At 41.5% G+C, this 12300-nt stretch overlaps 1 protein-coding gene and 1 long non-coding RNA gene across 6 annotated transcripts in view; both read left to right on the forward strand.

Annotated features, from left to right (window-relative positions):
- LOC128511194 (uncharacterized) overlaps nt 1–12300 on the forward strand; it is a 241013-nt gene that overhangs the window by 70332 nt on the left and 158381 nt on the right. For 2 of the 5 annotated variants that reach the window (XR_008356163.1, XM_053483920.1), the window contains exon 6: nt 11742–11792. The exons of 1 other annotated variant lie outside the window; for it this stretch is intronic. Coding sequence is in view for 3 of the 4 variants with exons in the window: in XM_053483920.1 (XP_053339895.1) it covers nt 11742–11792 (51 nt within the window). In the remaining variant the exon portion in view is untranslated. Of the gene's footprint in view, nt 1–10967; nt 11019–11741; nt 11793–12300 lie in introns of all 5 variants that reach the window. 2 more of the 5 variants (XM_053483922.1, XM_053483921.1) reach the window with 1 other exon arrangement.
- On the forward strand, nt 7778–8418 carry LOC128511200 (uncharacterized). Its single transcript, XR_008356168.1, has 3 exons — nt 7778–7862; nt 8194–8253; nt 8371–8418. It is a non-coding gene; the product is annotated as an uncharacterized LOC128511200 (long non-coding RNA).

Raw genomic sequence — 12300 nt, forward strand, 5'->3', positions numbered from 1 at the left:
CTTAATGACAATGCCATTTTCAATAGTTTTTTTGTGTGTGTGCGTGTGTGTGCGTGCGTGTGTGCGCGGGTCTGTGTGTGTGTGTGTGTGTGTGTGAACTGTTCCCATGCAGATGGACATGAGGTTTACAGAGAAGTGATGTACACACTCTCCTCCCAGCAGTTCTCAGAGGAAACACAGCTGCTTTTAGCTTCCTCTAAACGTCACTGAACAAGACGTGTGGCTTCTCTTCTGCACTAACTTCATCTACATTTAGAAGTGTCTTTTACATTTAGATTGCACTTGCTCTAAGGATGATGATGATCATGATGGTGTCTGTTTGTAATATTGGTTATTTATATATATATATATATATATATATATATATATACAGTGGAACCTCGGATTACGAGCTTAATTCGTTCCGGAAGCAGGCCCGTATTCCAAAACACTCGTAAACCAAATTTAATTTACCCATAGGAAATAATGGAAACTTAAATTATTCGTTATACAGCCCAAAAAAATAAATACATAAATATAATTAACACAAAATATAAAGTAAAAATAAAACAAATTAACCTGTACTTTACCTTAAATTTTTTTTTTTAAATAAATCCCGACAGATAAGGGTTTTCGTCTGTGCACGCAGGGTGTATGTGTGTAAAATGTGCACACACACACACACACACATTAACGGATAGACCGTTTTTGAAACCGTTTAAAAATTAGCAAGGAACATTCCTAGTCACACTCACGTAAGCGCATACTAACAGGATCACTGCTGTAAGTAAAACAACAACAACAGCCACAAAAAACAAATTAAACAGCTCCTCACCTTTGAAAACAATCGCGACAAAGAGAAGTTTGTGTGTTTATTTGGCAACCTGAGAGGAGGGGGGCTGAATGGGGGCTCGCTCGCGTTTACGGCCCACTTCTCTCAGGTTGCCAAACAAACACACAAACTCTCTGCCTTACACAGACACAAACACACACACTCAAAAACACTGCAGGCACTAAGACCCAGCAGGGGATACGATAGGTCTCGGCTTTACAGCTCCCCTTCTCTCAGGTTGCCAAATAAACACACAAACTTCTCTCTGTCGCGATTGTTTTCAAAGGTGAGGAGCTGAGGTCCGTTCTTCGTACGTCGCTTGACACATCCGAGATGAATTGACACATCCAAGATGAGATCATCGTGCTAATTACGATCCGGCTAAGTTGGTTCTTTGAGCACACCTGTGGTTGATGATTAGTATAGCTGGACTGAGTTGTCTAGGATTATTGCGCGCTCGTGCGTTGGTTTAAAAGGCGATATGTCCCTACTATCCCTACTAAGGCGTGAATCATGTAGGTTTTGTATTTTTATTTATAGCATTTGACAGACTTCCTTATCGAGAGCAACTTACACAAGTCCTTTCACACCTCAGTCAAAAAATACATCCTGATAATGGATCATAAGATCACAAACTCAGAATACCATCAGTCAAAAAAAACTGTTGGAAAAGGTGATATACTGTAGTAAAAAAAAATTATATAAAATTTAATTACTAAATTAGTTTATTTCGAGTAGTGCTAGAGGACTGGATTGAGTGTGGTGCAGTGCGAGTGTGATAAAACTGAAAACGGAGCAGCACCAACTTACCTCAAAATTTTAATTTGATATGGAATGCTACAGGGAGACAGTAGACAGTGTATAGCGATGAAGGGGTGTGGGGAGAACTTAGAAATATAAAAAACAAGTTGTCACACAGTTTCATCCTGAGAAGCTACAAAAGGTAGAATCATCCTCAGAGGCAGATGTTTCACTGTGTGTATTACTCTGCATGTCTTCTAATTCTACTACAGTAGTATTCCCTACAGCAGCACCTTTAATATAAAAGTACACATCAGTGTATGCAACCACGGGGGGGCGCAATCCAGTGTCTTCTTGTGCCAGTCCCAAGGTTGGATAAATGCAGAGGGTTGTGTCAGGAAGGGCATCCGACGTAAAACATTTGCCAAATCAATGATGCGAGTCACGAATATAATTCCCATACCGGATCGGTCGTGGCCCGGGTTAACCGCCACTGGTGTTGTTGACCTACAGGGTGCTGGTGGAAATTGGGCTACTGCTGGTCGAAGAAGGAGAGAAGGAAGGCGTGTTCGAAAGCAGAGAGAGAAGAGGAAAGGCAAGAGTTTAGGAGTGATAGTAGGGACTTTGAATGTTGGGACTATGACAGGGAAGGGAAGAGAGTTAGTTGATATGATGCAGAGAAGGAAGGTGGATATACTGTGTGTCCAGGAGACCAGGTGGAAAGGTAGCAAGGCTAGAAGCTTAGGATCAGGGTCCAAATTGTTTTACCATGGTGTGGATAGGAAAAGAAATGGAGTAGGAGTTATTCTAAAAGAGGAGTTTGTAAGGAATGTTCTAGAGGTAAAGAGAGTATCAGATAGGGTGATGAGTCTGAAGCTGGAAATTGAAGGGATAATGTTCAATGTTGTTAGTGGTTATGCCCCACAGGTAGGATGTGAGTTAAAAGAGAAGGAGAAATTCTGGAGTGAGTTAGATGAAGTGATGCAGAGCATCCCCAAAGGTGAAAGAGTGGTGATTGGTGCAGACTTCTATGGACATGTTGGGGAAGGGAACAGAGGTGATGAAAATGTGATGGGCAGGTTTGGTCTTCAGGACAGGAATGTAGAAGGACAGATGGTGGTGGACTTTGCAAAGAGGATGGAAATAGCAGTAGTAAATACTTTCTTCCAGAAGAGGCAGGAACATAGGGTGACATATAAGAGTGGAGGCAGAAGCACTCAGGTCGACTACATCTTGTGTCGACGTTGTAACCTGAAAGAGATCAGTGACTGCAAAGTGTTGGTAGGGGAGAGTGTAGCCAGACAACACAGAATGGTCGTGTGTAAAATAACCCTGGTGGTGAGGAAGGCGAAGAGGACAAAGGCAGAGCAGAGGACAAAGTGGTGGAAGCTGAGAAAGGAAGAATGTTGTGTAGTCTTTAGGGAGGAGTTGAGACAGGCTATGGGTGGTCAGGAGTGGCTTTTAGTTGACTGGACAACTACAGCCAATGTGATCAGGGAGACAGGTAGGAGGGTACTTGGTGTATCATCGGGTAAGGGGAAAGTGGACAAGGAGACTTGGTGGTGGAATGAGGAAGTCCAGGAGTGTATACAGGGAAAGAGGCTAGCTAAGAAGAAGTGGGACACTGAGAGGACTGAAGAGAGTAGACAGGAGTACAGGGAGATGCAGAGTAAGGTGAAGGTAGAGGTGGCAAAGGCCAAACAAAGAGCATATGAGGACTTGTATGCTAGGCTAGACAGTAAGGAGGGAGAGGTGGATCTGTACAGGTTGGCAAGGCAGAGAGATAGAGATGGGAAGGATGTGCAGCAGGTTAGAGTGATTAAAGATAGAGATGGAAATGTACTGACAGATGCCAGGAGGGTGATGGGAAGATGGATGGAGTACTTTAAGGAGTTGATGAATGAGGAAAACGAAAGAAAACAAAAAGTAGAAGAGGTGACTGTTGTGAAACAGAAAGTAGCAAATATTAGTAGAAGTGAGGTGAGAAGGGCGTTGAAGAGGATGAAGAGTGGAAAGGCTGTTGGTCCTGATGACATACCTGTGGAGGTATGGAAGTGCTAAGGAGAGGTGGCAGTAGAGTTTCTGACAAGTTTGTTTAACAAGATCTTAGAGAGTGAGAGGATTCCAGAGGAATGGAGAAGTGTATTGGTGCCAATTTTTAAGAACAAGGGAGATGTGCAAAGCTGTGGCAATTATAGAGGTATAAAGCTAATGAGCCAGACAATGAAGCTGTGGGAAAGAGTAGTGGAAGCTAGGTTAAGGGCAGAGGTGAGCATTTGTGAGCAGCAATATGGTTTTATGCCTAGAAAGAGTACATCAGATGCAGTATTTGCTTTGAGGATGCTGGCGGCGAAGTACAGCGAAGGTAACAGGGAGTTGCATTGTGTCTTTTTAGATTTAGAGAAAGCGTATGACAGGGTGCCAAGAGAGGAGCTGTGGTATTGTATGAGAAAGTCTGGAGTGGCAGAGAAGTATGTTAGAGTGGTGCAGGACATGTATGAGAGCTGTAAGACAGTGGTGAGATGTGCTGTAGGGGTGACAGAAGAGTTCAAGGTGGAGGTGGGTCTGCATCAAGGATCAGCTCTAAGCCCCTTTTTGTTTGCTCTGGTGATGGACAGGATGACAGATGAGGTAAGACAGGAGTCTCCATGGACTATGATGTTTGCAGATGACATTGTTGTCACGCGGGAAAGGGCAGAACGATATGAATCCAAGCGCGGATAATGACTGTATCGAGATGTGGGGGGGCGTGGTCGGAGGCGTGAGCGAGGGTCGAATGCCGTGAGTCCGTCAGCGAAGCGTCAAAAACAAAACACAAAGCGAGAGCCGTAGTCAAAAGGAAAGCGCGAGGTCAAAACCGGGAAGACAAGCAGCGAGGCAAAGCGAAACCAAAAGGACGAGAGACAGGAGCCGTAAATCAAAGGGGGAAGCGTGAGTCGAAACCGGGAGATCAAAAGGCAGGCGAACAATCAAAATCGGCAAGCAAAAATGGGCATGAGGCGAGACGGCGCAGCTGGGACACGTGGAATGTAGGATTAATTCGCCGCATAGTTGAGGGGAGCAAGAGTTTAACAGCGCAGGGGTTGACTATCTTGGTGATGGTGAAGGGGCCGAGGTAACGAGGGGAGAGCTTGCGGCAGGTGGTCTTTAGGGGGATATCTCTGGCAGCGAGCATGACTCTCTGTCCCACCCTGTACTTGGGAGCCTGAGAGCGTCTGCGGTCGGCCTGTGTCTTGTATCTTTTGCCGACCCGTAACAGCGTTCTCCTCGCTTGCAGCCAGGTCTTTCTGCAGCACCTGACAAAAGCTTGGGCAGATGGGACGCTGACCTCCTCCTCCTGAGACGGGAATAGTGGCGGTTGATAGCCCAGGCAGCATTGGAAGGGAGACAGACCGGTGGATGATGAGGTTTGGGAGTTATGGGCGTATTCAACCCAAGGTAGGAAACGGCTCCAGGAGATAACATCTCGAGCAGCCATACACCTCAGGGTAATTTCGAGGGACTGGTTCTTTCTCTCCGTCTGGCCGTTAGATTGGGGGTGGAAACCAGAGGACAAGCTGGGAGTGGCCCCAATCAGCTTACAGAATGCTTTCCAGAATCGAGAGGTGGGCCCCGATCTGAGACAATGTTCATAGGCAGGCCGTGGAGCTTGAACACGTGGTTAATCATGAGCTTAGCAGTCTCCTTGGCGGACGGAAGTTTTGGTAGGGGGATAAAGTGAGCAGCTTTAGAGAACCGATCAACCACGGTCATGATGCAGGTGTGGCCGGCGGAGGGGGGTAGCCCAGTGACGAAGTCCAGGGCAATGTTGGACCAGGGGCGATGAGGGATGGGCAGAGGTCTGAGGAGGCCAGCTGGGGCCGTGTTGACATGCTTGGATCTTATGCAGATATTGCACGCCGAAACAAAGCTAGAGACGTCCTCCTTGAGGGTGGGCCACCAAAACCGCTGCTGGGCTAGTGCCAGTGTTCTGGCGGAGCCTGGGTGGCACGAGAGTTTAGAGCTGTGGGCCCACTCCAGGACTTGAGAGCGCAGAGCAAGGGGAACGAAGAGACGGTTAGGGGGCACGTTGCTTGGGCTTGGTTCATGAGATAGGGCTTGCTTGACACTGGTTTCGATGTCAAGCTCGGCCACGGCGAGTAGGCAGGGGGGTGGCAAAATAGTTTCACCTGTGGCAGGGTCTTGGGTGGTCATAAATAGTCTCGAAAGGGCGTCCGGCTTGGTGTTCTTATACCCTGGTCAGTAGGAGAGGGAAAAGTTGAACCTTGCGAAGAAGAGGGACCAACGGGCCTGGCGAGAATTGAGCCTCTTGGCGCTCCGTAGGTACTCGAGGTTCCTGTGGTCGGTCCAAACTAGGAATGGGACCTCCGTTCCCTCTAGCCAGTGTCTCCATTCCTCCAGGGCTAACTTGATGGCTAAGAGTTCACGGTCTCCGATGCCGTAATTACTTTCAGCAGGAGTTAGGCGGTGGGAGAAGAAGGGGCATGGGTGCAGTTTATTATCCAGGTTGGATCTTTGTGAGAGGATGCCTCCTACTCCAGTGCTGGAGGCGTCGACCTCCACGATGAACTGACGTGACGGGTCTGGGATGGTGAGGATAGGGGCGGAGGTAAACCACTTCTTAAGCTCGCTGAAGGCTTTCTCAGATTCCGGGTTCCAGCAGAAATGGGTCTTAGTAGACGTGAGGGCTGTTAGAGGGGCGGCGATGGAGCTGTAGCCTCGGATAAACCGTCGATAGAAGTTAGCGAAGCCTAAGAACCTCTGAAGTTCTTGCCGTGAGGTAGGGGTGGGCCACCTAGTGACAGCTTGGACCTTAGCAGGTTCCATCTTGATGCCTTTGGGGCCGATGGTGAACCCGAGGAACGTGGTAGACGTGGTGTGAAACTCGCACTTCTCAGCCTTGATGAACAAGTTGTTCTCCGGCAGCCTCTGCAGCACCTGCCTGACGTGATGTTGGTGTTCTTCTGGGTTCCGAGAGAAGATCAGGATATCATCCAGATAAACGAATACAAAAGAATTGAGGAAATCTCTGAGAACGTCATTACTTAAGGCCTGAAAGACTCCAGGGGCATTAGTAAGTCCAAAGGGGACCACCAGATATTCATAATGTCCAGTTGGCGTATTGAAGGCTTTTTTCCATTCATCCCCTTCCCGAATGCGGACAAGGTGATTGGCGTTGCGCAGATCGAGCTTGGTGAAGATGCTGGCCCCCTGGAGAAGTTCGAAGGCAGTAGACAATAGAGGAAGGGGGTACCGGTTCTTTATTGTGATGTCGTTGAGACCCCTATAATCAATGCACGGGCGAAGGGAACCATCTTTCTTGCCTACGAAGAAGAATCCAGCTTCTGCCGGAGAAGAAGAAAGGCGGATGATTCCTGCAGCGAGGGATTCTGTGATGTACTGATTCATGGCTTGGCGTTCCTTGGGTGACAGAGAGTAAAGACGACCTGGATAGGATCAAGAATGAGTTCATCAGAGGGACAACCCATGTTAGATGTTTTGGAGATAAAATCAGAGAGGCCAGATTGGGGTGGTTTGGACATGTTCAGAGGAAAGAATATATCGGTAGAAGGATGCTGAGGTTGGAACTGCCAGGCAGGAGGTCTAGAGGAAGACCAAAGAGGAGATTTATGGATGCAGAGAGAGAGGAAATGAAGTTAGTTGGTGTGAGAGAAGAGGATGCAGAGGATAGGGTTAGATGGAGGCAAATGATTCGCTGTGGCGACCCCTGAAAGGGAACAGCTGAAAGACAAAGAAGACAAAGAAGAAGAAGAAGAAGTGTGATATTTCTTTCTTGATGTGCGGTTGCCATCATTGTGTCAATACCAGAAGTTTCAGCACTGCTGAAATCCATCAAAAATCCATGTCATGTAAGGTCCATGTGGCATTAATAAGGGTGATTGGTTTAAAGAAAGAATAAACCCACATGATCTAAACTCAAAAAGTGTTTGGTTATTGGACTTCTGTGCTAGTCATGTGTTTAAACATCAAGTCCATAAATAAGGGTTATTCCAAAAGGTACTTGGCATCAGAACACCCTATGGATAAGACTAGTAATTAGTTGATGGGACCAGTAATGTAAAAACTGCTCCGAAGTCAGTCTGTCAACTTGAGCACAAGGCTTAGCATTTTGTTAAACACTAGAGTACATGGTTTTCCTGTGGCTTTAATGACCCGCTTCCTGATTTTGTTACTTTTGAAACAGTGTTTCGATGTGTGTCGATGTGTTCACTTCATCCAGTGTCAGGTGAAATGGCTCTGCTTGTCCTCCTGCTCTTCTTCCATCAGATTCTGGACATTAACTCTCAATGTGAGTCAATATTGTGGTGCTGTGAGTTGAGTGTTGGGTTCTAATAGATGATAAAATCATTTCAAGAGTTTTTTATTTATTTGCTGCTGTTCAGTTGTTACATTTTTTATAACTGAAGTTTAATGTGCGTTATGTTGTACTGTACACTTGTAAGATGTTTTATACTTTATACACTTTTTTTTTTTAAAAACAACATAAATGTTGTATAACATGTGTGCAGTTTATTTAGTGACCAAAACAGAACCTGATTTTAATTATTCAGTTTGTTATATTTTATTTATAACAAACATGTAAGGCTGTTATGAATATGATATTATTTGTTACTACGCAGTGGATTTCTCTGTCCGTACTCCTTCTTCTCACTCTCTTCCACCTCCAGTCACAGTGATGAGTAAGGTCTATGTTACACACACCTTTTTATAATGTATATTATGGGTAATACTTTCTGCATATATCATACAGTAATATACAATATTATTTATTATATAATTATATAACTGTTTTCTAGCTTCCTCGGATTCTTCAACTCTGATCACCACAAGACCATTAATGACTAGTAAGTTTATTGTGTAGTAGTTCTCACTATAGGAATTAAAAAATTCCAACAATAAACCATTTTAACCACTAACCATCAGCGTTAAAGAGTTAAGTTTATTTTGCTGGAGTGAAATATGTGGTTTTATTACCAGAACTAAGATAATGTACATTAATTAATTCATATTTGGTCGAACCATGATATTGGTGCTAAAATTGTCCCTCTGTGTAGTTTCTGTAACTTTTTTGAATTCAAACTTTCCAGTGATCTTAATTGTCATTCTGATGAAACTTGGCCAATTTAGATTTTATATGAAAAGACACAAACCTGAAAAAAAGTGTATTAAGATATTTCCATCAACACACAATGTGATGAGAACTCATAGGATTAGGACTAATCAGCTGTGTGTTTATAAGAAAACCACCTGTTAGTGAGACTCATCAGATAAAAGGCTTAAGTTTGCTGGGGAACATAAAGATTAGACTTTAGAGCGAGGAAAGTGACCAAATCAAACACTATAGTTAAAAAAATAATAATTGTATATACATAAATGTAAGCTGTAGTTAACTATAGTGTAGCTTAATCATCAACAGCAGCATACTGTATTTCTGATATTTAAAAAAAAAATGTTTATATTGGTAAAACCTTTATGTTGTTCTGTGTAGGAGAAAAACACAACATGACCAAGCAGCCTGGTTCTTCTAAAAGTATGTCATTTATTTTATATACTGTATAATTATCATGTCTAACAACCTTGGGATTTTCCCAGATAACAGAAAGCGTAAGACTTCAATAGCCCCTAACATTACAAAAATATTGTTCATGTTGATTATGAGTAATACTTTCTGCATACTGTAAATCATAAAGTAACATTAATATACCTTACTGGTGTTTTGATATATATTCATATATTTATAAATTAAAGTTTTTTTTTCAGATCAGAAACCGATACTCAGCATCAGTTATGATAATCAGCTTGATAAATTTACATTTGTATGTGAAATACCAGCGTCAGAGTCAGTAAGTGCTGGATTTAGGTTTAATCTTTACACTGGAGAAAAACCTCGGCCTTATCTAAAGATTGAAAACACACAATCTGGGAAGACGGTTTGTATTTTTACAGCAGAGAAAGAGGATCTGTTCATACGTCTGCAGTCAGTAAAGAGTGATGAAGTGAGCTGTGATTATTCACTGATCTCTGACCCGACTGCTCGCTCTCTAATGAGTGACAAATACAACATGAGACGTAAGTTATATTTAATCACATGACTAGGATTTTATGTGCATGCATTTTTTTTTTTACATTTAATGTATTTTTAATCCAACTGCATTTCAGATTTCTTTCCTGAACCAACACAGCCATCCACAACGAACAGACCTACTACTGGTAAGTGACTCAGATTTAATGTACATTATAATGGAGGTCTTCATTTCACTCTGGTCATTTAAATTGGTTTAGTAAAGGCAAAGAAATTCACTGTGTGTAGTGTTTACTCAGGTATGTGTCAATCAGATTTAAGTCACCAAATGTCCTTTAGTGTCCCAGTTTATTCCTGCATCTATTTAATAATTAGCAATAAATGACAGTTTTTATTAAATGCATCAATTTATTTCTAGCTTCCTTGGATTTTTCAACTCTGATCACCACAAGACCATTAATAACTAGTAAGTTTATTTTGTAGTAGTTCTTACTAAAGGAATTAAAAATTCCAACAATAAACCATTTTTTCAGTTTAGTTCATTTTGCTGGAGTGAAATATGTGGTTTTATTACCAGAACTAAGATAATGTACATCAATTAATTCATATTCGGTCAAAACATGATATTGGTGCTAAAATTGTCTCACCTCTGTGTAGTGTCTGTAGCTTTTTTGACTTCAAACCTTCCAGTGATCTTAATTGTCATTTAGATGAAACTTGGGCAATTTAGATTTCACATGAAAAGACACCAACCTGAAAAGTGTATTATTCTAAAATGCTAAATTGTTAGGATATTGGCACATAAATTTGACATGGTTACGGACTAATTATTGTTTGAAGCGTATAATGCTGAAAAATGGCCATTTTGGGGGCCCAGATAAAATCATCTCAACAAAACGACTGAAGTTAGCAACTTAAAATCTTTAGCAAAGCAAGATTGGTCACTTTCATGTCATAAAGACTTACAAAAAATATACTTAAGTAAGAGTAGCTGTACTTCTAATTAAAATATGTATATGCTGAAGTGTGTGTCTGTTTTGTCAAATAGAGAAGACATCGCGGTATAAAGCTGTTCTTTTTTAAGTGAAACATGCTTTGTATATGATGCTAGGGATGCATCATGTTTTTTGGGACGCATAAAAATGTACAACACAAGTGCTGGTGATTAATTCATAGAGTAAACCTTAAAATTCTTATAATAATAATATTAAGAATTGTTAATATAATTCTTGCAAATTCTATAAGCTTCTTCAGCACACACATTTTCTGTATTATATGAATGACTTAAAAAAAAAATAATCAAATAAGCACCACTACTGTGTTTTGGCTGTTTATTCATATCAGTTCTAACCTGAGAATTCTCTTCTGTAGCTGAAAGAGTCACCCGAAATCATCCTCACAGCTCAGCCAGCGCTCCTAACAGTGAGTCCCGCATTTATATATACAGTATTACAGTATCACACTCAGCAACTGAAATATACTTATATATTCATAGACAACATTAAATTGACATATAATCACACAGACATAAAAAAGCATTCTATACTCATTGCAAGAATGTACACTAACTGCAAGATCCCACTAGTAGCATCATGGATTTATGGGCGTTCCGAAAAATCAGAGAAAGATGCAGAAACTTTTGTTTGCACATGCGCAGTGAGCATATGTAGTACAGATTCACAGGTAGGATGAATTTAGAGAACACCACTGAAGATTTTTTTCTCACTATGCCGACTTACCTGTTTTGTCAAACAGAGTCATGTGATTATTGTTGCTACATCTGATTGGTGAAACAGTCAGGTGGAAGGTCCACTGGCTGCATGTGTAGAATAAATGGTTAGAAAAGTAACGAGTCGAGTGTGGCCGAATGTAGCAGAGTAAGAGTAGCGTTTCTTTTTTACAAATCTATTTAAGTAAAAGTGAAAATATGGTGCAGTAAAACTACTCATAGAGTAAACCTTAAAATTCTTATAATAATAATATTAAGAATTGTTAATATAATTCTTGTAAATTCTATAAGCTTCTTCAGCACACACATTTTCTGTATTATATGAATAACTTAAAAAGAAAAAATCAAATAAGCACCACTACTGTGTTTTGGCTGTTTATTCACATCAGTTCTAACCTGAGAATTCTCTTCTGTAGCTGAAAGAGTCACCCGAAATCATCCTCACAGCTCAGCCAGCGCTCCTAACAGTGAGTCACGCATTCATATATACAGTATTACAGTATCACACTCAGCAACTGGGATTAGAATAAAATCATCCTTAGGTTTAGTTTCTGTAAACAGTTAATTGTAAAGTTTAGTTTATATCAGATTTTGCCCTTTTTTTGGTTAGATTTGCCTTTTCTACCAACGATGTAATTTACAGCTAAAGAGAAAACTACCTAAACTTTTGATAATTGCTCTGATCACCAGAAGGACAATTAATGACTAGTAAGTTTATTGTGTAGTAGTTCTCACTAGAGGAATTAAATATTCCAAAAATAAACCATTTTAACCACTAACCATCAGCGTTAAAGAGTTAAGTTTATTTTGCTGGAGTGAAATATGTGGTTTTATTACCAGAACTAAGATAATGTACATTAATTAATTCATATTTGGTCAAAACATGATATTGGTGCTAAAATTGTCCCACCTCTGTGTAGTGTCTGTAACTTTTTTGAATTCAAACTTTCCAGTGATCTTAATTGTCATTCTAAT

The sequence above is a fragment of the Clarias gariepinus genome, chromosome 23, assembly GCF_024256425.1.
Source record: "Clarias gariepinus isolate MV-2021 ecotype Netherlands chromosome 23, CGAR_prim_01v2, whole genome shotgun sequence".
Classification (NCBI taxonomy): Eukaryota; Metazoa; Chordata; class Actinopteri; order Siluriformes; family Clariidae; genus Clarias; species Clarias gariepinus.